This window comes from Mercenaria mercenaria, chromosome 12, assembly GCF_021730395.1.
Source record: "Mercenaria mercenaria strain notata chromosome 12, MADL_Memer_1, whole genome shotgun sequence".
In the NCBI taxonomy this organism is placed as follows: Eukaryota; Metazoa; Mollusca; class Bivalvia; order Venerida; family Veneridae; genus Mercenaria; species Mercenaria mercenaria.
In genome coordinates this window covers 51,219,291-51,241,613 of record NC_069372.1, presented here as the reverse complement: position 1 = coordinate 51,241,613, position 22,323 = coordinate 51,219,291, and the positions used below count along the sequence as shown (strand labels likewise).

General features: G+C 34.3%; 1 protein-coding gene across 1 annotated transcript in view; it reads right to left on the bottom strand.

Moving 5' to 3' along the window:
• The window catches only part of LOC123533348 (pre-rRNA-processing protein TSR1 homolog), a 29,400-nt gene that overhangs the window by 5,066 nt on the left and 2,011 nt on the right, over nucleotides 1-22,323 (bottom strand). Inside the window, exons 2-18 of the mRNA XM_053520040.1 lie at nucleotides 16,883-16,953; nucleotides 16,524-16,610; nucleotides 15,878-15,990; nucleotides 15,328-15,523; nucleotides 14,418-14,488; nucleotides 13,674-13,830; nucleotides 12,393-12,572; nucleotides 11,637-11,793; nucleotides 9,860-9,951; nucleotides 9,486-9,626; nucleotides 8,130-8,197; nucleotides 6,347-6,439; nucleotides 5,247-5,406; nucleotides 4,789-4,840; nucleotides 3,122-3,327; nucleotides 2,137-2,239; nucleotides 433-573 (exon numbers count right to left, since the gene is read on the bottom strand). Of these exons, the coding sequence (XP_053376015.1) occupies nucleotides 433-573; nucleotides 2,137-2,239; nucleotides 3,122-3,327; nucleotides 4,789-4,840; nucleotides 5,247-5,406; nucleotides 6,347-6,439; nucleotides 8,130-8,197; nucleotides 9,486-9,626; nucleotides 9,860-9,951; nucleotides 11,637-11,793; nucleotides 12,393-12,572; nucleotides 13,674-13,830; nucleotides 14,418-14,488; nucleotides 15,328-15,523; nucleotides 15,878-15,990; nucleotides 16,524-16,610; nucleotides 16,883-16,953 (2,088 nt within the window). The remainder of the gene's footprint in view (nucleotides 1-432; nucleotides 574-2,136; nucleotides 2,240-3,121; nucleotides 3,328-4,788; nucleotides 4,841-5,246; nucleotides 5,407-6,346; nucleotides 6,440-8,129; nucleotides 8,198-9,485; nucleotides 9,627-9,859; nucleotides 9,952-11,636; nucleotides 11,794-12,392; nucleotides 12,573-13,673; nucleotides 13,831-14,417; nucleotides 14,489-15,327; nucleotides 15,524-15,877; nucleotides 15,991-16,523; nucleotides 16,611-16,882; nucleotides 16,954-22,323) is intronic.

The window sequence follows — 22,323 nt, the reverse complement described above, 5'->3', positions numbered from 1 at the left end:
TGAAAGGTGGCTTTGATACAGGGAAGGCAGCATTTGATACATGAAAGGTGGCTTTGATACAGGGAAGGCAGCTTTGATACATGGAAGGCAGTTTTGATACATAAAAGGTGGCTTTGATACACGGAAGGCAGCTTTGATACACGGAAGGCAGCTTTGATACATGAAAGGTGGCTTTGATACATGGAAGGCAGTTTTGACACATGAAAGGTGGCTTTGATACAGGGAAAGCCAGATGAAACAGGGAAGGCAGCTCTGATACAGGGAAGGCAGTTTTGATAAAGGGAAGGTGGCTTTGATACAGGGAAGGAGGCTTTGATATACAGATGGAAACTTTGACACAGGAAAGGTGACTGTGATACAGGAAAGGTTCTTTTGTCCTTGCTGCATGGTGTTTTAATAAAATAAGAAAAATAAAGTATAACTATGACCTACCTCTATTGAAAAACATGTATCTCACAACACATGACTTTTTGTGTATCTTAAGTGGATGCCCACTGAGCACAGCACGTTTGACAATGATTCTGTCTGGATCCACTGATAACAAAGAACCTTTAGCAACTAACTCTATCTCACCTGAAAACAAATGTATAAACAAGTAAAACCATAATATACAGAATAAATGTATTTTCACAGATGTCTGTCTTTTTGATCTACATCAGGTTCGGTTATATTCACATAGCTTCTGCAGTTACTTAATTTTAGCATAAAACTGCTAATTTTTGCATTTTTAATAAATGTTATAACACAAGCTTAGAGTAAACGTGTGTGATTCTTGCACTCAGGCACTACTGACACACTAAAAAACATGTAAAATGCTCATTGATTTCATGTCAAATGTTAAATCTATAAATGTGTAATCCCATGAAATGGCAGTTTTGGCCATACCAAATTTTGAATCCAATTTCTAGATTTTATAGAGACAAAAACTCTAACAAAAAATCTGACAAAGATTCATGATGATCAAGTTGAAAATGTGACCACTGTTGTGTTAACAAGGTCTTTCCATTTGACCTAGTGACCAAGTTTCTGACCTCATATATCCAGTTTTCTTCTTAATACAGATTTCATAGAGAACAACATTCTGATAAAGTTTTACTAAGATCAAACAGAAAATGCGGCCTCTAGAATGTTAATAAGGTTTTTTGTTCTATGATTTGACTTAGTGACATAGACTTTGACCTTAGGTAACCAAGTTCTAAACTTGACCTTGATCTAGTGACCTAGTTTAAGACCTTGGGTAACCAAGTTATGAACTTGACCTTGATTTTATGGACACAAACATTCTGTGTGATCAAGTAGAAAATGTGGCCTCTAGAGTGTTAATCTGACTATTCTCAGTGCTTGATAGTATAATATAAGCTATGAGTAAAACTATAACATTACAATAAGCATATTCTAAGTCGAAAAGGGGTCATAATTCAGTCAAAATGCTTGATAGAGTTGCCTTCTCCTTTTTACAGACTGGGGTCATGACAGTAAACAAGTATGCAAAATATCAAAACAATATCTCAATGGACTTTGAAAATATTTGGGGTGGTACGCAAACTAACAATTGTGTGACGCTCATGCTCACACTAACGCTCACGCCAACGCCGGGGCGAGTAGGATAGCTCCCCTATTCTTCGAACAGTCGAGCTAAAAATGCACAGTTCAGTCTTGAACCATAATCTTGACCTTTGACCTTTGAACTGGTTCTTGCATGCAGAACATCTTGTTATGGTGGTCATTTGTGGAAAGTTATTTTGATATTCTGCTAAGTAAGATAAAATTCTACATCTGACATACACAAACATACACAAATGGACAAGGGTAATACTTATTATACATGTATGTCATTTTGCCAATATCATGACAGAGGCATAAAATGCCCAGAAACGTCTTCATGGTTTAACATTTACCCTCCTAAATTTCTAAATAACTATTATTCAATTTGGGCAGTACCATTTATTAATCAAAGGCGTGTTCACTGAAAATTTACTGACTGAATAGCTAGTAGTGCAGACCAAGATAAGCCTGCATGGATGTGCAGGCCGATCTTGGTCTGCACTGGTTGCAAAGGCAGAATCACTTGTCGCCAGCAGACTAAAGTTAAATTTTAAAGCCCAATACAAAACAATATAAAAACTGTAAACCTACCAAATGGTCTGTCCTCGAACACGAGAACTGGAGCAGGAGGGAATGAGATTGGAGCAAAAATTGTCGCCACAGCAGCACTGTCCTGGGGCAAAAACCTCTCACACTGTAATGAAAATTCTACATAAACTGCAGTATATATGACAGTTATATTAGCCTACAGTATACCTTAATGTTTCATAGGTGCAAAATCCAAGGAGTCAACATAAGAGTTTAGGCCCATAATTAAAAAAAAAAATGTTTTTTTTTTTTTTTTCTTACTTAAAGCATCTCATCAAACATTTAAGCCTAAAAATCTTTTCTCTCAAAAACTCAATGAGACGTGAGTACTGTGAAAATGACCAGTGGTACATACAATTTTAATAAGATCCTATTGTAACTAAACCTATTGTGCAAGGGAGTACATGTATATGGTCGCATTGGTTTTTTGAAATAATACAATAAAACAACATTCTTCCAGCTTTTTTTATCAATAACTAACACTAATTTTCATGCATTTTACCACATTTCGATGTCATATGTACATTCTATTCAAAACTTGGTGGAAATTTACACCGGGCAAATTTCACCAAAACTGTTAGTACCTTTAGCTGATGACAGATTACAACTGATTTTAGTTCATTCTGACATCTATTTGAGTCTGGTTTAATGCCATTTTTCACACTACTTTATTTGTAAAATCGTACATAGATAGTCTAACTAATGATCCTAGGTTCTATACTGACTTGTTCTCCACAAGTAACTATAAACTTCTCCATATGAAGGTTGAAGATGATTGTCTAATGTTTATGGAGAACATATGCCTGGCTTAGGTTTCAAACATAACCCATAGTCCTTTGCTCTACCAAATGAGCTTACCCATTGGGCTTCAATTTAATATTAAGATGTCTTCCGAAGGAAAGCTATGACTGATGTATTACAAATTTGGCTTTTTAGGCAGAAAGCAGACCTTTATATTACTCAAAAACTGAAGGAAACAAAAACATACCTTGTGTTTATTGCCATTTGTGTGTTGAGAGAAAATAGGATTGGCTGTAAATCTCCTGCAACCAATGTGAAAAATAAGTTTATCCTTAGATTTGATTGGACGACCTACGTCATGTGACTTGTGGAGGACTATATTTATCACAGACATCTTCTGTTCATGTGGCAGCAAACCAAAAACAACAACTGGGGTATCTGTCTGGTGGCTGTCTGTAAATACAGAAAACTCTTGATGTAACATCTTGACACAACTTTAAGGTGACAAATAACACTACATGAAATTAAATTCACTAAAATCTTCAAAGGTCTGTATCTATTGTATTGTATTTACAAAGTATAAAAACCATTACAGTTTTGGAAAGGCATTTAAAAATCAAAAGAGATAAAACAATACTAATCACAGACTTTATAACTACAAAATGTCAAAGTCACTGATGGGAACAAAAAGTCTATTGGTAATCCAATACCCATTTTTAAACAAGGCTTACATCTAGGGCCAACCTCCTACTACTGGAAGTTTTACTGCATTTAATACACATTCCCTGCTTGAGGGAACTGTGTTACAGATTTTTTTTAAAATGAGAACTCTGCGAAGCCGGGCAATACATGCCCGCAGTTCTAGATCAGATGAGAAGGGAGTAAAATTTAAAGAAAAATGCACATGCCATCACTTCAATCTAATGACCTTTCTGTATGGTCAAATTGTATAAACCTCTGTCACTGCAAACAAGAAGGTGTAAAATTCATCCGAAGACAAATATCAAATTTTTGTAACAACTCTCCTTCAAGCTAGAAATACTGCATAGAATGCAGTCATCTTTTGGCTATAGATGATCACCCCTAGCTGTAAGCCCTGGTCAAAATTTTATTCCCTATAGTGACCTGTTTTTTATAGTCATAAGTGATATACTTGATTTTATCTGTTTAGGAATTTAAGACCTTTCCAAAAATGCACAGGCTTATATAGATCTACTTTCTAAATAAACCAAAAAGATAGAAACATATGAAGCTTGTAACGAATTTCATATAGCATTACCGGTATATACCACCATAACATAACCATTACACTGCCAAAACAGAGAATCTACATACTGTTATCAACACTTAACAATTTATCAAATATTAGTTAATAATTCTCAATGTTTACATTGCACATTTCCAACTTGACCATATACCTATTACATTTCATGACATTTTGCCAAATTGGACATCAAGTGATAATTCAGTCATTAGGACAAGGTAGCAGGTGTGATTCAATGCCAACACACTTAGAGCACTTCATAGAAAGAATGCACTTAACCCTTATCATGCTGGACAAGACTGATTCTGCCTTTGCGACCAGAGTAGATCATGATCATAATTTGTACTGTTCGCCATTCAGTCAGTATCTTTTTTGATAATCATCCCTTTTAACAATTAATGGTACTGTCAAAATTGAAAGATAGACAAGTTCATTACAGAAACTTAGCAGGGCAATGGTTAAACTCTTAATTTTCTTTTAGCTATTGGACAGGTTGTCATCTTGTTAACACCACTGTCCATTTATCAACAAACAACTTAAAAGTAAGTGGTAAATCATAAATATATCTGCCTTAAACTTTTGCAGTAATTTAGAAATATAAAACAAGCAAGATAGTAAGAATTTCCTATACACAAGCTACACTCACTCACCTATAAAAAATTTTGGAACATTTGCAATGTGCAGTCTCACATATGTCCATGCCTACAAAAATAAAACTGAAGTGATGACTTTGATACACTGACATAATATTATATTTCTTATAGAAGTTTCATAGCACGACAAGTGGAAAAATACTTTCACATGACACAAATATTAAATTAACAGGCTAAGTACATAATACCTTTTTTTTTTTTTTACAAAAGCTCATTTACAAAATAATTTTAATGAAAATTAGGTAGCATTATTTAAACTTAACCATTTATTATTGGTCAAGCTCTTGAGTTACACCAACATAATTTAGGTCATATAATAATTTCTATATGTAGCCATGCTGAAAACTGTCCCCCTAATCCTAACCTTTTCTCTACATAAACAGCCCTTGGTGCAGGTGCATTAAACACAAGAAGTATGAAATTAGGTTAAAATGCATTTGCTGTTATATATTTACCAGAACACTGCTATCTAACTCCTCTTCATCTACAGCATTGTACAAGATTTTCCTTGTCATTCTTTTGAAGTTATTAAACTGGAAAATTTTTGCATAGTCAAATGGAAGGTTCTCTTTGGCATCCCAGGGTGATGTACGGAAGCTTTTCAAACCACGATATCTATAAATAAAAATAGACAATAATTCTGTCAATAAATATACTGGATAATTCTATATATAAATATACATAACAATTCTATAAATGAAGATAATCATTCTAATGAACACTATATAATGTTATCAAAGATTATCAAGGCAAAGCATTAACATTACTTTTTTTCAACATATGATGATGTACCTTTCTATAAATACGACGTTGTTTCATACAGGCCAAGGGCTTCATGATAGCTTACAAATAATTATCACATATTTTTTTAATATTTTTAATGATAAGTTTTCAAAGCAACAAAGAATATTTAAAGTCAAGCCTCTTGTAAGTTACAAGGAATATTTGAAATATTGCTGACTACAAGGCTACAAAGATCATGTGTCCATAAAATCTTGTAAGTTACAAGGAACATCTGTAATCTTGCAAACTACCAGAAACATCATAAATCTTGCAAGCTACAAGAAACATCTGAAATCTTGCAAGCAATATCTGAAATCTTGCAAGCAATAAGAAACATCTGAAATCTTGCAAGCAACAAGAAACATCAGAAATCCGGCAAGCAACAAATGTAACAGGCTGAAAATACTTCAGGCCTGACCGGGAATTGAACCCAGGACCTCTCACATCTATGGCGGACACTTTACCATGATGCTATAAAAGCTAGCTCAATAGCAAGGAAGTATAAGCACCCTTGTACTCTACCCTACTATACAAACATACAAAATCTTGTAAGCCACACTGAATATTTGAAATCTTCTGGGCAACAAGAAACATATGAAATCTTGTGAGAGCTAGATAGCACTTGCTTCTGAAATTCTGTCAAACTTTGCATGAAATTAACTGTACTTACTGCTAATTGTTGTGAGTATTTAAAGCCACTGTGCTTTTGTAATCTTGTGCAAGTAGGAAGGAACTTACTTCTCAAATACGATTTAAGCAAAATTGTACTTACTTCTGAAATCTTGTGCGAGCTGGAAGATCTTGTGGCGTGTCTATTTCATCCGGAAACATAACATGTTGTCTCTCTTGTTTCAGTTTGGCGAAACTAAAATACCAGAAAATTAATAGGATAGTCTATTGATGTACAGGATAAATTCACAGAACAGTCCATTTATAATTTGTGTCAAACTTTGGATTTCTCTGGGTGTAATGCAACGTTTCTATTGGGTATGGATTTTGTGGTAACTCTACAAAAATGCAGATAGAATAAACATATCATGTCCAGTGGTATAATTTATACTGAAGCAAAACGTAATATTTGTGGCTTATAAGGTAACTTGTTATCTATGTGGCTAAAATGCTATCTTGTTAACTTTGTTGATTAAATGGTAACTTTTATTTTCATGACTGAAATCATAACTAGTTACTAATGTATCTATGCTGTTGAAATGCTAAGTTGTTACCTATGTGGCTTAAACAGAAACTAACATCTATATGGCTTAAATGGTAACTTGTTACCTATGTGGTGTAAACAGAAACTTAATTTATGTGGCTTTAATGGTAACTTGTTACCTATGTGGCTTAAACAGAAACTTACATTTATGTGGCTTAAATGGTAACTTATTTTTTATGTGACTTAAACAGACACTTTGATCCATGTGGCTTAAATGGTAACTTGTTTAGATGTGGCTTAAACCCCCAACTGCCATATAAAAGCCAGAAAATGGCGCTGGGGCAGGTTTTTATATAAATTATGCATGTTTCACATCAGAGAGCCCTTTTTCAAAATATTAAATAAACTACTGAATAAAAAGTTATGAAAAATTGCATAAATACACATTGAAACATTCTTTATCAATTGGTGTTTTTATTTTTTAAAACAAAAAATTGTGAAGTATAGTTTCAAAAAATTATTTAAACCTAACTGCCAAAAATTTGAATTTGCCGGGAGGAGCTAATGAGATCATGAACCCTAGAGAAACCGGGAATGTAAACAATTCCCACGTGGTTAATTTTATCAACAAACTTGATCAGCAGAAGGCTTGATGTATCAATAGAATTAACACCTAGAGCGCATTGTAAAACTTTTCCAGAAAAGTAATTTTGAATTTTTAAACTGAATAGAATATCATAATCATTTCTGCAGTTATATTTTTATGTGTTATTTAAAAAATGTTTTAAAGATATAGTGGAACTTACTAAATAAACAGACATACAGTGATAAATTATTTCAAATAGCTTATCATTTTTATTAGACCTTATCACAGCAACACTTGCTAATTTGTGTGCATTGTGCTACATCTCAGACTTAAATAGTTTATTATTTCTGCATTTATTGCTACATTATCTAAATAAATGGACCTGCCAGCAATGACAGAAAAGGTAAGAATGTCTGATTTCGAGTTTTTTTTCACTGTTCTATTTACATTAATAAGAAGTTTAAAAATCAGGAATTCTAGTTTAGCTCAACTCAATTTTTCATAACAATGATATTGATATGGATGCACAAAATATGTATAATATTAATTTGTAATCATCAAAACATGTAAGTTCATATTTCTTCTTCAAATTGTTTACATTTGCTTGTGAATCATTGAAAGTGAGCTATTTTTAGCTGACAGACAGCCTGGAGTAGCCTTGTTATTTGATAGGCTCCTCCTACAAAACTTACTGCCAGGGTAGTAAAAGTTGGGGCTTTAAACAGAAACTTACAGCTATGTGACTTAAATGGTAACTTGTTATCTATGTGGCTTAAATGGTAACTTGCTACCTATGTGGCTTAAATGGTAACTTACACAGACTGTTCCTCAGCCATGTCCATCTGTTGATCATACTTCACATCTTTATCTTCTTCTACTGTCAACTATAAAATGTAACACAATAAAACTCCATGTCAGACAAAGTAACTTCATGTAAGACAAAGTAACTCTTTATTACACAATGTAACTGTCTGCAACTGAAGATAACTGCCTATCAAGAGAAGAATAAACAAGAAACGCGGCAATGCCACGAAACCAGGTTTTCAACACTTTTCATAAGAATAAACAAGAGTGCCAGAATGTCACAATATATGCCCGTCACAGCAAATTTCTTTACTCTAGCACCTGTATTTGCAGATGTAATTTTAATTTTGTGGTTGTTTAGTAATCATTGTAATTCTTTTGTTTTTCTAAGTCCACAAAAAAACTCCTTACCAGGTAGAGATACCTTAAAATACACCTAAAATTAGAAAGTAACAACTATGTTGTACCACAGAAAAGTGGTCTTGGTTTTTCCCTACGGTCAATTATAAAAAAAGTTACAATATAAGTTATTTATAGTAACAACTAAGGGAAGTTAATCTTAAAAAAAAAAAAAAAAAAAAAAAAAAAAAAAAAATACAATTTTTTTTTTTAAATCCACACAGAAATCCTTACAAGGTAGAGATTGGTCAAAATACACCTAAAAATTGGATGTAACATGCATGTTGTACTACAGAAAAGTGGTCTCGATTTTTCCCTACGTCTAGTAATGAAAAAGTTACAATATAAGCTATTTATAGTAACAACAAAGGGAAGTAATTCTAAAGAAGGGAACTGCGCAAGACACTTCGTCTCATGATGGTGTATAATTGTGTCAAGTTACATCAAAATCCCTCTATGTATGAAGAAGATATGCTCCGGACAAAGTTTTCATTCTTGTATCCTTTGACCTCTAAGTGTGACCTTGACCTTAGACCTAGGGACCTGGTTCTTGCGCATGACACTCAGTCTCATGATGGTGAACAATTGTGCCAACTTTCATCAAAATCCCTCCATGAATGTAGAAGATATGCTAACCCTAACCCTAACCTAACCCTATTTTTAGTAACAATGACCTTGACCTTGATCCCAGAAACCCAAAAATCAATCGCAAGCTACAACTTTATATAAGTTTTCTATACACCAAGTTTCATCATGATAGCTCATTCCTAAGTTAAGTTATTGACCGGAAACCCTTTTTCTGTTTTATTCAAATATCTTTACCGAAACAAAAGTTATTGACCGGAAACACCAGTTTGACGCCGCCGCCGCCCTCCCGCCCGACCGACATCTACCCCAATCTAATAACTCAGGTTTTCGTTGAAAACCTGGTTAACAATGTTTTATCTAAGACACAATGAAAGTACTTACATCTTCATATTCTTCCTCACTTTCTGACAACTCCACACTGTCAACATCTTCATCATTATCATCATCATCTTGGTCATCCATGGCTGCCATCTCAGTATCATCTTCAAAATCATCATCATTATCATCTTCCTCATCAAGCTTCTGTAGGAAATCAATTTTATCATTGTAATACAAGAACAACAACCACGCAATTTAAGTTGCATCAACATAACCAGTATTTCTTATGGTAAATAGACTATTAATCATTAATGACTTAAGAACAGTAATTGTTTACATAATATAACTTTGATTTTCTTCTGATTCAATGGAATTTTAATACAATCACATTCTTGCAGTATTATTTAGCTTACACTTGACTGCTTCTGAATACTGACCTCATCATTGTCTTCTTCATCATCTAAAATCCAGAATGCTTGGTAATCTGATGTTCCTTTTGGTACCCGGCGTGTCACTTTCTGATGGTTCCCTGTTCACAACATGTATAACATAATTAATTCAGCATAATCTTTAAACTGAGAATCAATTCACTAATTTCCTTATCAAATTTTGCAGTGATTTGTATGATGCTGACAAAAGAGGCATGCCTTCTGAATGTTACAGATGATCTGGTTTTTATCAGTGGCATGTTGTATTAAGAACTTATGCTAGAATTTGGTGCGAAAATTTTCCCAATAACAGAATTTCTTCAAACTTTGGATATTGAAGGACAATCATCTAAGAAACAAAAAAATGCAATAAAAATCATAGGTCACCGGTATCGAAAAAAAGTTATATGCCCTTGAAAACGGCATTTCCCCCAAAAATGACGTTTTCAAGGGCAGATAACTCTTTTTCGAATCCGGTGACCTATGATTTTTATTGCATTTTTTTGTTTCTTAGATGATTGTCCGTTAATATCCAAAGTTTAAAGAAATTCTGTTATTGGGAAAATTTTCGCCCATCTCATATACAGGGAATTCTAGCGTACGCCTTTAAATCACTCAAGAATTTCAACCGAAAGTGTTAACTTGTCACTGGAAAGCTTGGCGCTAGGGACCTTGGACTTGGACATAGCATGTGGTGATGTCAAACTGAACATTTATGCCAAGTTATTTTAGACTCTCTTTATTGAAGATTTCTAAAATTTTCTCTATAGCCATATACAGAAAACAAGCCCCGCACCTTGGTGGCCATGTTTCTTTATGAATAAGAATTATTTGAAGGAATTTGGTAGGAGACTGCTGGAAAATATTTTCAAATTGGGCCAGCAGTTTCTGAAAAGATTTTCAAAGTTTTCCATATAGCAATATAGGAAAACTTGCCCCACCCCCTGGTGGCTACTTTTTTTTAAATGAAAACAAAAATGATCTGAATGACTTTGGTAGAAAGTCTCCAAATGAGCATTTCTGTAAACACTTTTTCCTTTCAGTTGCCATGGCAAACCAGAATTCTGCACAGATGACCTAGATTTGAAGGAACTACCAAAGGAACATCCTTATGAAGTATGGATGATATTGGTTTGGCAGTTAAGGACAGACATGATGGAAGACAGATGAACAACAGATATTCAAACAATCCTAAAAGCTCACCATGAGCACTCTGTGCTGAGGTGACCTTGAAATAATTTGGACTTTATGTCAAAACATTTATGTTGAGTGAGACATGTTATCTTATCATGGTGAACACTTACTGTAAACTAGAGCTGCTTTTGAGAATATTGAGAACATGTCTCCCACAACTGCCTTTGATTTGCATTTCTCCTCCATTACGTATCTGAGTCAACAATGCACCAAGACTTGTATCACTGGCATCAGTATTTTCGGTAATTCAAGGGCCATAATTCTGAAGTGCCTTGGTTGCTTTGGCTAGTTATTGAACTTGGCCGAGGACTTATTGGCAAACACATTTCGTTCAAGTTTGGTGAAGATCAGATGAGAAATGTCCGACACAAGATTTGTGACAGACACACGGACACACACAGACAGAAGTAAATGAAGTGGTGTGGGAGACATAATTCCTGGATTTAATAATACAGTATTACTGGCCACACATACCCTGATGGACATAGAGGAAGATGGACATGGACATTTGCTTATGTATATTTTGGTGCACTATGACACCTGTCATAGCTTTACTAACAGCAAACATTCTTTTGTCAGTAAATTATCAAACCTTCTGCTTCTGCAAGTTCCTCCTCTGTCGGCCATGTTTGTTCTCCTTCCATCGGGTCCGGTACTACCTCACTATCGAGGCTCTCTTGTTTACTGCTATCTGGACGCAGTACTGACACAGCCTCCACATTCATTGGGTCTTCTTTCATCTCACTATCCTGAATCAATCAAACGCACTACATAAATTCATCAGTGAGATGGCCAGTATTTCATTGCATAACCACGGTGATGGAAAGATGCTTACTTTTAAACTTTGCAATATATCTTTCGAATTATTAAACAGAGGGCCATTATGGTCCTGGAATGCGCACCCGAGTTTCAAAGCTTGCTTGAACATATTTGTCTATGGTTGCATAAGGAAAATATCTGAAATTGTTATTCTGAAATTGGGCCAGCATTTTCTGCTGTTTAATCATTTTGGTAGATTTCTATCAGGTCAGTGGCTTCTGAGAAGATTTTTCCTTTTGGTTGCCATGGCAACCTTTATTATGCATTTGAACTAGATTTGAATGAATCTAAAAGGGACCCATCAAAAGAAACATTCCTGTGAAATTAGGTTGAAATTGCCTTAGTAATTTAGTAGATGTCCTTAAAAGAAATTGTGGATTCTATTACAACATAAACTGGCTCACAACCAATCTTGTCCAGGTATAAAACCTTATAATAATAATGTTTATACCACTTAAAAGATACACTGATCATATAATGCATAAATAATTGAGCATTATACAATCTGTTTATCTGAAAAATATTTTACCTGCGCGGTATCAGTTTTCTGTTTATGTCTGTCTGATCTAGGCTGCAGTGGGTGTGGATCATTTAGCACATCTATCTGTGCTAACTGGAAATCTCCCAGTCCACTGATGTGAACCAGTCTGTTAACAGACATTGCCTGACTTCGTATATAACCAGTCAACTTTAGAGTGCCATGTGTTTCCTTAAATGAATATAAAGATACTATATATATATGCAGCAATTATACGCCCTCCAAACTGGTCCCTCCAGAAGTTTTTAAAGGAGCATAAAAATGACTTGGCATCTGTATACATATCATGGTGAAGATATATATGAGCCGTGCCATGGGAAAACCAACATAGTGGGTGTGCGACTAGCATGGATCCAGACCAGCCTGCGCATCCGCGCAGTCTGGTCAGGCTCCATGCTGTTCGCTTTTAAAGCCTATTGGAATTGGAGAAACTGTTAGCGAACAGCATGGATCCTGACCAGACTGCGCGGATGCGCAGGCTGGTCTGGATCCATGCTGGTCGCACACCCACTATGTTGGTTTTACCATGGCACGGCTCATATGTAGATTTTTTTAATAGACAATCACACTTTTGGAAAAAGAGGAATTGAAATTCTTCCCCCATCACCTCCCCCAACACTAAAATAAGGGTTTTCAAACCAAAATTAACATTTCGGGTAGCAAAAACTAACTAAATTGAAACTAATCAACACTGATTGCTATGCACTGTGCATTGAAGCATTGAAAATGTTACAAAAATATTTTAGAAAGAAGATGTGTGTCCATAGGACACTGGTGTGCCCCCCCCCCCATCCCCAACAGCCTGTCACTGTACATAGTTTCAGGACTCTAGGTTTAATGTGTATCTTAAATTAAGTCAAGGACCATTTACCTGGTCTGGCTGAATAAAATCCCAAACTGAACACCAGGTGCACAACTTTACATGTCATATCATTTTCCGCTAATGTTTTAAAACTCTAAGTTAAATACTTTTTGAGATATACATGGAACACAAACTTTTATGCCCTTTATACATTTTTGTTACCAAGTCAAAGGCCATAACTATGGTCTTGCAGAATGAAATCCGAAGAACTCATAAACTCATGTGCTGATTAATATTTCTACAAGGTTTCATGACTCTAGATTAAATACTTTTTGTGATACATGCAACACAAATGTTTAGGTCTTTTTTTTTATATTTTAACTAAGTAGTGAGAAAGAAAGTAGCTGTTGTTAAATGTTGTACACTAGTTTATGTTAGAATATGATATTTCCAACAACACAGTTACTCACTGAGTCATTACTCAATTCAAAGTGAACATCTTCTGCTAACAAATGAGGTCTGTTCTCTCTGTAATGAATGTCTCTTAACTTCTGAGATGTAACGTGACGTAACACCAATAAACAGTCTTGCTCTGTGTCTACCGTGTGTAACTTATCATTGGGAAACCTATAAACAAACAAAACTGATTGAACAACATAACATTTAACCTGCTAAATTTCTAAAATGGACTGGTCCATCATTCAATCTGGGCAGTACCACTTATTATTCAGAGGGGTGTTCACTGAAAATTTACTGACTAAATAGTGAAAAGTGCAGACCATGATAATCCAGCATGGACATGCAGGCTGATCTTGGTCTGCACTGGCCGCAAAGGCAAAATCACTTGCCGTAGGCAGGCTAAAGATAAAACAAACAATTCAACAATTTTTCTTTGAGATATTTATAAGGTTTGCATGATCCCCCAAAGCTGAACCATGTCACAGAACAATCTAATACTGTGAAGCACTTTTTTTTTTTTGCAATATACTTCAAAGAAACTGGTTTTCCCTATAAGTGATGCTGGAAAATTTGTCTGTGTTCTCTATATGGGTGATGTAAAAATATAAAGCATTTAACATGGTAACAGTGTGGTCTAACTTTATGTTTAAAGCTATATACTATTGCTTCTGGTGAAGGACACTAAGTTAAATAGCATTCTTTAGTACCTTTAGGTATGAACAAATGCAAATTTCTGCTAAATGCCAATTACCTACCATTTTTCTACAGTTTTTTGCAAGAACTTTCTGACTTCCTTCTGCCTCTTCAGTGGTAAATCTTTCAGACCCTTTAAATATAAACAACTAGAGGTTTGTACAGTTCCCTCTCTTAGACCCTTTTAATAGAAATATCAATATACAAAGAAAAACAAATATTCAAAATATAAGATTTTGTGGGTATAAAATACTGTGGGTTCATCCAAAACAGCAATTCTGTGGAGACAAGAATTCAAGGATTTCAAACTTTAAACAGAAAAACAAATATGCTCATTTGTGGGGATATAATTTCATCCCACATAAATATTTGTGATTTTACAGCAGTTTATATTTTATATTTATTCTGATATGAATAAAGTATCTTTTATTATATCTTATATTACTTCATACTGAGGACTTCAACTAAAACTTTGCAGATCTATATACTGGCAGGAGACTCATAGAAAAAGCAAAAAATCTGAAAATAAAAGGAGGGTCTGGGGATCCTCCCCAAGCAGGGCTTGAGGGGGCAATGCCAAAAACCCCAGCCAAAAAATGAAAATAGTCATTCCTGAGGTGCCTAAACTCAACCACCAGAGAGCTATTTTGTAGAAGGTAATCAGTATGTACTTGTTTGTTTTGGGTTTAACGCCGTTTTTTCAACAGTATTTCAGTCATGTAACGGCAGGCAGTTAACCTAACCAGTGTTCCTGGATTCTGTACCAGTACAAACCTGTTCTCCGCAAGTAACTACCAACTTCCCCACATGAATCAGAGGTGGAGGACTTATGATTTCAGACACAATGTCATTGATCAAATAGTCACGGAGAACATACACCCTGCCCGAGGATCGAACTTACGACCCCGCGATCCGTAGACCAACGCTCTTACCTACTGAGCTAAGCGGGCGGGCTAATCAGTATGTACTAACCTGTATGATGAGTGTAACACTCGGCATACCCTGTCCCATCAGGCAGGAAAGACAACTCTCTCCGTAACTGTCCAGACCTGCCTCTGATGACATCACAAACATGACAGAGTCAGCTCCCTTTGCCCCATCAAGAGTACTGTATAAATCTCCATGTTTCACTGTTACGAACTCCACACGCTGCTTGAACCTCGGTACACTAAACAAGACAATATTAAAGCAGAATTTAACATCTCAGCAGGCACTCACAACATTTTAAGTATTTTGTACTAAATTCTATGTCAGTTTTAAACAAACTTAAGGCACTCACAACATTTTAAGTATTTTGTACTAAATTCCATGTCAGTTTTAAAAAAACTTTATGCTGTAAACAAAGAGAATATTTCTGGACTGAAAACCAGAGAAAAAAAACCTCAATAATTTCTCCCCACCCTATTCTACTTGTACATGCCCACTCATTTCTTTTACCCCCACTCCCACATTTTTTGTACCTTTCTTTAATATAACTAAAATGTATTGTCAAGACGGGCACACCTGTTTTTGTGTAACTTACCTGACATGTGTAATTCCAGACTCTGTTTTGGTTGCAGTAAGTGTATCATCACAAGATGAAATTTTCTCCACAACAGAAGATGCTGACACTTCTCCATGAAGAGGAACAACCAACTGAAATATCCGATCAGTCATGTTAGTAATGCTCAACCATAAAATGTTCTCAACATCATGAGAAAAGTCAATCTAAAGCCTTATAATAAAACAATGTCTTCCTCTAAAGTATAAATGACTTTAGATACCTATATACTGATAATCTATGTGCAAGTGTCTAAATCTTACAGACAGCACAAACAGTTCTGTAACTTTTTGCACAAACATCAAGTAACGTAAAGTTTTAAACATTTAAACATCCGTGCAGGCTGATCATGGTTTGCACAGTTCACTATCCAACCAGTAAATTTTCAGTGAACACCCCTTAAAATATTAAATGGTACTGCCCAAAGTAAATGACGGTCCAGTTCATTTGCGAAATTCAGCAGGCTAAAGGTTAAAATGGTTAAACGAAACTGCATGTAAACAGTTCAAATAAGCGTATTATGAAGATCTTTGAACATGTCCCATCTTGACAGGCATGTAAGAATTTCGTATGATTTTCATGGTGATGTGCCACCAGAGGATGTAATCCCTGTAAGGAGTTGACTTACAACACAATGTGGTGGAGTTCCCGAGACACCGACACTACGTTTCTTGGCAACTGCCTCTTCTCTCTTCCTCTTTCTCAGCTGCACAGCCTGAACAATACATTAAATCATTAATTCAGCATGCTCAGATCTTATTATTTTCCAGTTTTTATACTTTTTGCATGTAAGTTCCTCTAGAAACAAGTACTCAACAGATAAACATAGCATTTAATATATAACTTCAGGCTTTATTTAATGTCAAGCATAAGTATGTTGTCAAATATATTCTTAACAACCGAAACACTATCATAAATTGGAATTGAGTAACAAACAGTTAATTCAAATACAATGTATTAACAAAACTTAGCCAAGAGCATATTTACCTGATGTTTTCTGTCATTTTTCCTCTTCACTGTCAATGCTTTCTTGGACAAAACTTTTGCATTCACTCTACCTGTGAACATAGTATATCACATACTTTTATTTATATCAAAAACATTAGGTACTGTTTCAACCATAATGATAATCTCACCTGCTGTATTCTAACACTCAAAGAAATAATATAAAACAGGGGCTTGTTTCACAAAGATCATATTAAGTTTTATCCTAAGCTGAATTTTTAAAACACAATCATTTCATAGGTTATAACTTATATATTTTTAAAAATGTGTGATTAATTCAATTTAATAACAGATCTACCTTATTTTTCTTCGGCTCAAATACTAAGAATAGCCCAGTAATTAAAATGAGCCGTGCCATGAGAAAACCAACATATAGGGTTTGCGACCAGCATGGATCCAGACCAGCCTGCGCATCCACGCAGTCTGGTCAGGATTCATGCTGTTCACTTTCAAAGCCTATTGGAGTTAGAGAAACTGTTAGCGAACAGCATAGATCCTGACCAGACTGCGTGGATGGTCTGGATCTATGCTGGTCGCAAATCCACTATGTTGGTTTTCTCATGGCGCGGCTCAAATTAATCTACTTAAAATGATGTTCATCAAATACCTGTTGTTTTTACCATACTCTTATTTTTGTCTTAAGTTCTAATTCTGTCCCAAGTAGGCTTCGTGAAATGGGTCCTTGAACACCAAGCAGGAGTTTAATCATGATGTCACCCTAACCAACTGGCAACATATTAAGCTTTAGCCTGCTGGCGGCAAGTGTTTTTGTCTTTGCCACCAGTGCAGACTAAGATCAGCCCGCACATCTGTACAGGCTGATCATGGTCTGCACTATTCGCTTTTCATTCAGTATTAAGTTTTCAGTGAACAACCCGTTGAATAAAAAATAACAAATTGAATGAAAGACCACTCCATTTTAGAAATTTAGCAGGCTAACAGTTAAACGCCTAGATGCTCATCAAGTATAAAGTACAAACAAGAAACATCATTAACAGGAACTGTCTCAGGACAGGAGCGATCAATTATTCAAAAGCCTTGTCACTAAAAGAAGTTAAAATAATTAAAACAAAGACATAAACAAATATACATGGGGCAACATTTTTGAGTCATAGACATTGACATTTTGCTGGAAGTTGCAAAAAGGGTTTTACCTCTAATCAAAATCTGTGATCATCCTTGGCCTGTATCTTGATGTCTTGCGTAATTACACAAAATTATTGTCAATGCATTGTGTTAAATAAACTAGGAAGTTCTCACTGTTTTCTTTCTTTGATTTTGGTCAACTTTAATTACAACTGTTTTTCCTTTTACCAAATATGGTTTACTGCAATCATTTCAATTGCAAAAAAGACCAATCTGATTGCTAACTATTATTTACTGGCTACTGAGCTAATTTAGCGGTGTCAACCTGAAATCGAATGATCATCTTGTGTCATCATGGGCATGTTTCGGCATGTGTGCCTCCTGGTGATTCTACATGTATAACATATTGTGTTTACAAACTTTAGATAACCAAGACATATAATCTCAGTGCACTTTATTGTCAATTATATTTTTAGGATGACATGAGCTTTGCTTTTCTGAGCAGGCACGGTGAAATGAATTATTTTAAAGAAAAGTTATTGCTCAGCTTCCCCAGAACACAGTCCCTGCTTAGAATCTTGGACGTTTCGACCCCAAGACATTTCGACCCCAAGACATTTCAACCCCAAAATTTAATTTTCTTGGACAATTCGACCCCAAAGACATTTCGACCCCAAGACATTTCGACCCCTCAGAAATAGTTGTATGTTTTCATTTTATATTTCTTCCATTTTACATATTTTAGAAAATATGAATATATAGATCTATATAAATATTCTAATTTTAAATACATGTCAGTGAATAAACCGCGCTGGTCGGAAAGGATCGGCCGTATGTTTATTATTGGAACTAATTGAGTTATTTCTTCATGTTATTTTGATAATCTAAGAAGAAAATATATTATGAAAAAAACAGTTTTTAAAAGAATTATATCATGTTTATATATGAATATAAAAACGTTTACTGCATTTATTGCCAAAGCACGAATAATGTCCTTTGATTAGTCCTGATAGAGTTTGATTGGATTATCACACCTATTGATTATATCAATTAATCAGTATATTTGTAAGCACACACAAATGACATGTGACAAACAATGTCTAACAAGGTAAGTGCAGTTAAATATGATAAGCTTTTATTTAATTTAAAAGCTAACAAAATTATGGTGATTGTGGTTCATCCACGAGTGCGCAAAATTCCCGTGCGCTCAACAAATTTCGTATAAAAACGTTTTGTGCATTTTATTTTCCTTTTGTAAATTAATTATTTATTTGAGATATGATTGAATTTCCAGTGCGCACGCCGATTTTCAATCATGTACAAGACGTAACGCGCAAAAGTATTTTAATTTCCTTTTGAAAAATAATAATTTATGATCTGTATGTTTGAATTCAGTCATAAATCACTTCAAAAATACCATTTGTTGAAGAAATACGGGTGTATTTCAGTTATGGCAATTTCCCGCGTGGTCGCCGAATTTCAATCTCTTATAAAATCGTTTTGCTTAAAGAATTTTATTTCTCCTTCTGAAACTTATTATTTATATTATACACGAATGATTTCTGCAATAAACCCTACAAAAATACCATTTATTAATAAAAAAATGGTGTATTTCGGTAATGGAAATTTCCCGCGCGGTCGCCGAATTTCAGTCTCGTATAAAGTCATTTTGCGTGAACGCATTTTATTTTCCATTCGTATTTTATTCATTTATGATATATATGATTGAATTATTTAAAAAAAACTTCAAAAATACCTTTAACTTACAAAATACAGGTGTATCCCGGTTATGGAAAATGTATTCCGGCGTATCCTTTTTTTTAGGTGGATTCCGGTTTAATGTGTGACCGAAATCGCTTGAAGTTGCTTAAATCATACTTTTAAAATCATACATTAATTCACGTGTATTTGCTAAAATATTTAATATAGAAAATAGTAATACGGCTGTCACATTTTCTTTACAGATATGAAATATGATAATAATTTTTTCCCCGTTTTTAACAGAACAGTACTCACATATTCTTACATTTTGCAGAAACGGGGATTTCGTGTTTGATATTTTACAACTAGAAGGAATGTCGTACATAGAAAAGAAAAGAGCAGTTTGTAAAACACGAAAATCATATTCTGTAAAGCAAATACTTTATGTGTGCGTCAAAATCGCGTACGAAAATAACATTAAATGCGAAAATAAGCAATATGTTGTTTAATTTCCTATTGTTTTCTTTACATTTTCGCCCAAATTAAAGATAATATTGACACATGTTTATAAATATTAGATGTCACCACAATCGCTTGTTAATTGCAATGCGCACTGCAGATAAATGCACACCTGCTGTATATCAACAAACAATTAATCAAGGTGTGATAATCCAATCAAAAGATTACGTGTTTCTGATTATGATTTTAAATATCAATATAATGAAGATGATGTTGAGTTACATTATAATTATTTATATTTGGTTGAATCCCATAGAAATGAGATGCATATATCTTTCAGGAAAAAAGTCAAATAAAAATAAATAAATAAATAAAGAGGTATTAAAGATGTGACTTTATTAAAGTTATTTTCATAATTAAAATCGGCGAAATCGGCCCATGATTTAAAAACCTTTTTTTTTTTTTCTTAATATAGCCGTGTACTAAAATAGTCTTTAAGATGATTTGAACATATAAATAAACACCAAGTATGAAAATATGTTATATGAAGGTTATTTTAAGATAGATAATCAGAACGATTTGTTCATAAATTATTTACGTAATAAACGCGGTTGATACATAAATCCCGTTATTTTAATAATTTATAAATGATGATTATTTCGGTATTGTTCGTTATTGTGAGATAAAAATCACTCATTTTTTCATATGAAGGCATGTACTAATATAGACTTTAAGAAATTAAAAAAAAGAATTTTAGAAAATAAAGAAATTTAGACAAATAGATCTATGGCTGATTTTTGTAAAAAAATCTTATTTTCGCCAAAATAACCGTATTTTAACATTTTAAATTAAATTGGTAATTAAGCGTTATTACATTTTGAAATTGCTCAATTATCTATAGATTAAAGCTTAATTATAATAATGACTGCATTCTTAGATGTTTTCAGGCATATCATTGAATGGGGTCGAAATGTCCAAGGAGTTGGGGTTGAAATGTCTTGGGGTCGAATTGTCTCTTGGGGTTGAAATGTCTTGGGGTCGAAATGTCTTGCTAGCCCTGCTTACTGGTCTTATGATTAAGGCCTATGCTATTTTGAAATTATGAATTAGGTGGGTGGGGTACATGATATCATTTCTGATGAATTTCGAAGTAACTGTAAAACAAACGTTATTCCAATGTGACAATACATCAAAACCATGAAGTGCTGAACTCTTACTTTAATTTAAAAAGTAAAGTGGGAAAAGTTATCAGTATGTTCGTGTTACAATTTTCGGGGTAAGTATTCTATGTCATCGTGCATAACTGCGAAAAACTATAACATACATAATAAAGCTAAACTATCCGTGTAAATGAGCTGAGAGCTATTTTTCTATTTCCGTTTATTACTTTTCTAAAAAACACATTACAATTTACCAGGTGTTGGCAAAATTTGTCATTTTTGTGCACATGCCTTTACACATAAAAGAAGTCCGAACTATAGGTATGGTGTGCGAGAGGGGCCTGAGCGCTTACGTAGTGCTCATTTACAGGAATTGTACTGCTCATATATATATATATGAATTTTATAGGTAGATAAAATTATTTATGTCATTGTTGTACATTTGGAGCAAATCGGTCCTATTCTGAAATATGTTAATTTATATACTACGGTAAAAGCCAATCAATGAATTCCTTTTATACTGTTGAACCAATCGTGAAACGGCATCTTCCTTCTTTGTCAGCATTCAAGAGTGAATAGCACGCTTCTTTCTTTAATTTTATTTTGGCTAATTTCTTGTTTTATCTTACCACCACATCTCAATCCGCCTCCTCTTTCAAGTGACAATTTTCTGATTTTGAAAGATTTCTCTTAATAAGCAAATTCATCTACATTTCTTGATATGCTTTCGGTGGTTATATCCGCCCTAATATGTGAATATATATATTTGTTATGGTATTGGACTGTAATTCCATTCAGATATGAGAACATATCTATTTGTTAAGGACGGTATGTTTCGCCCAGATACGTGAAAATATAAATTTGTTAAGGTATCTTTCGACGTATTATTTAGCATGGATGATTTGAACTGTGAATATATACTTTTTACACTTAACATTTAATTCCACGAGTACACACATATACATATATATTTACCTTTACCCTTTATACAACAGGAATATATTTGTTTTACCTGTA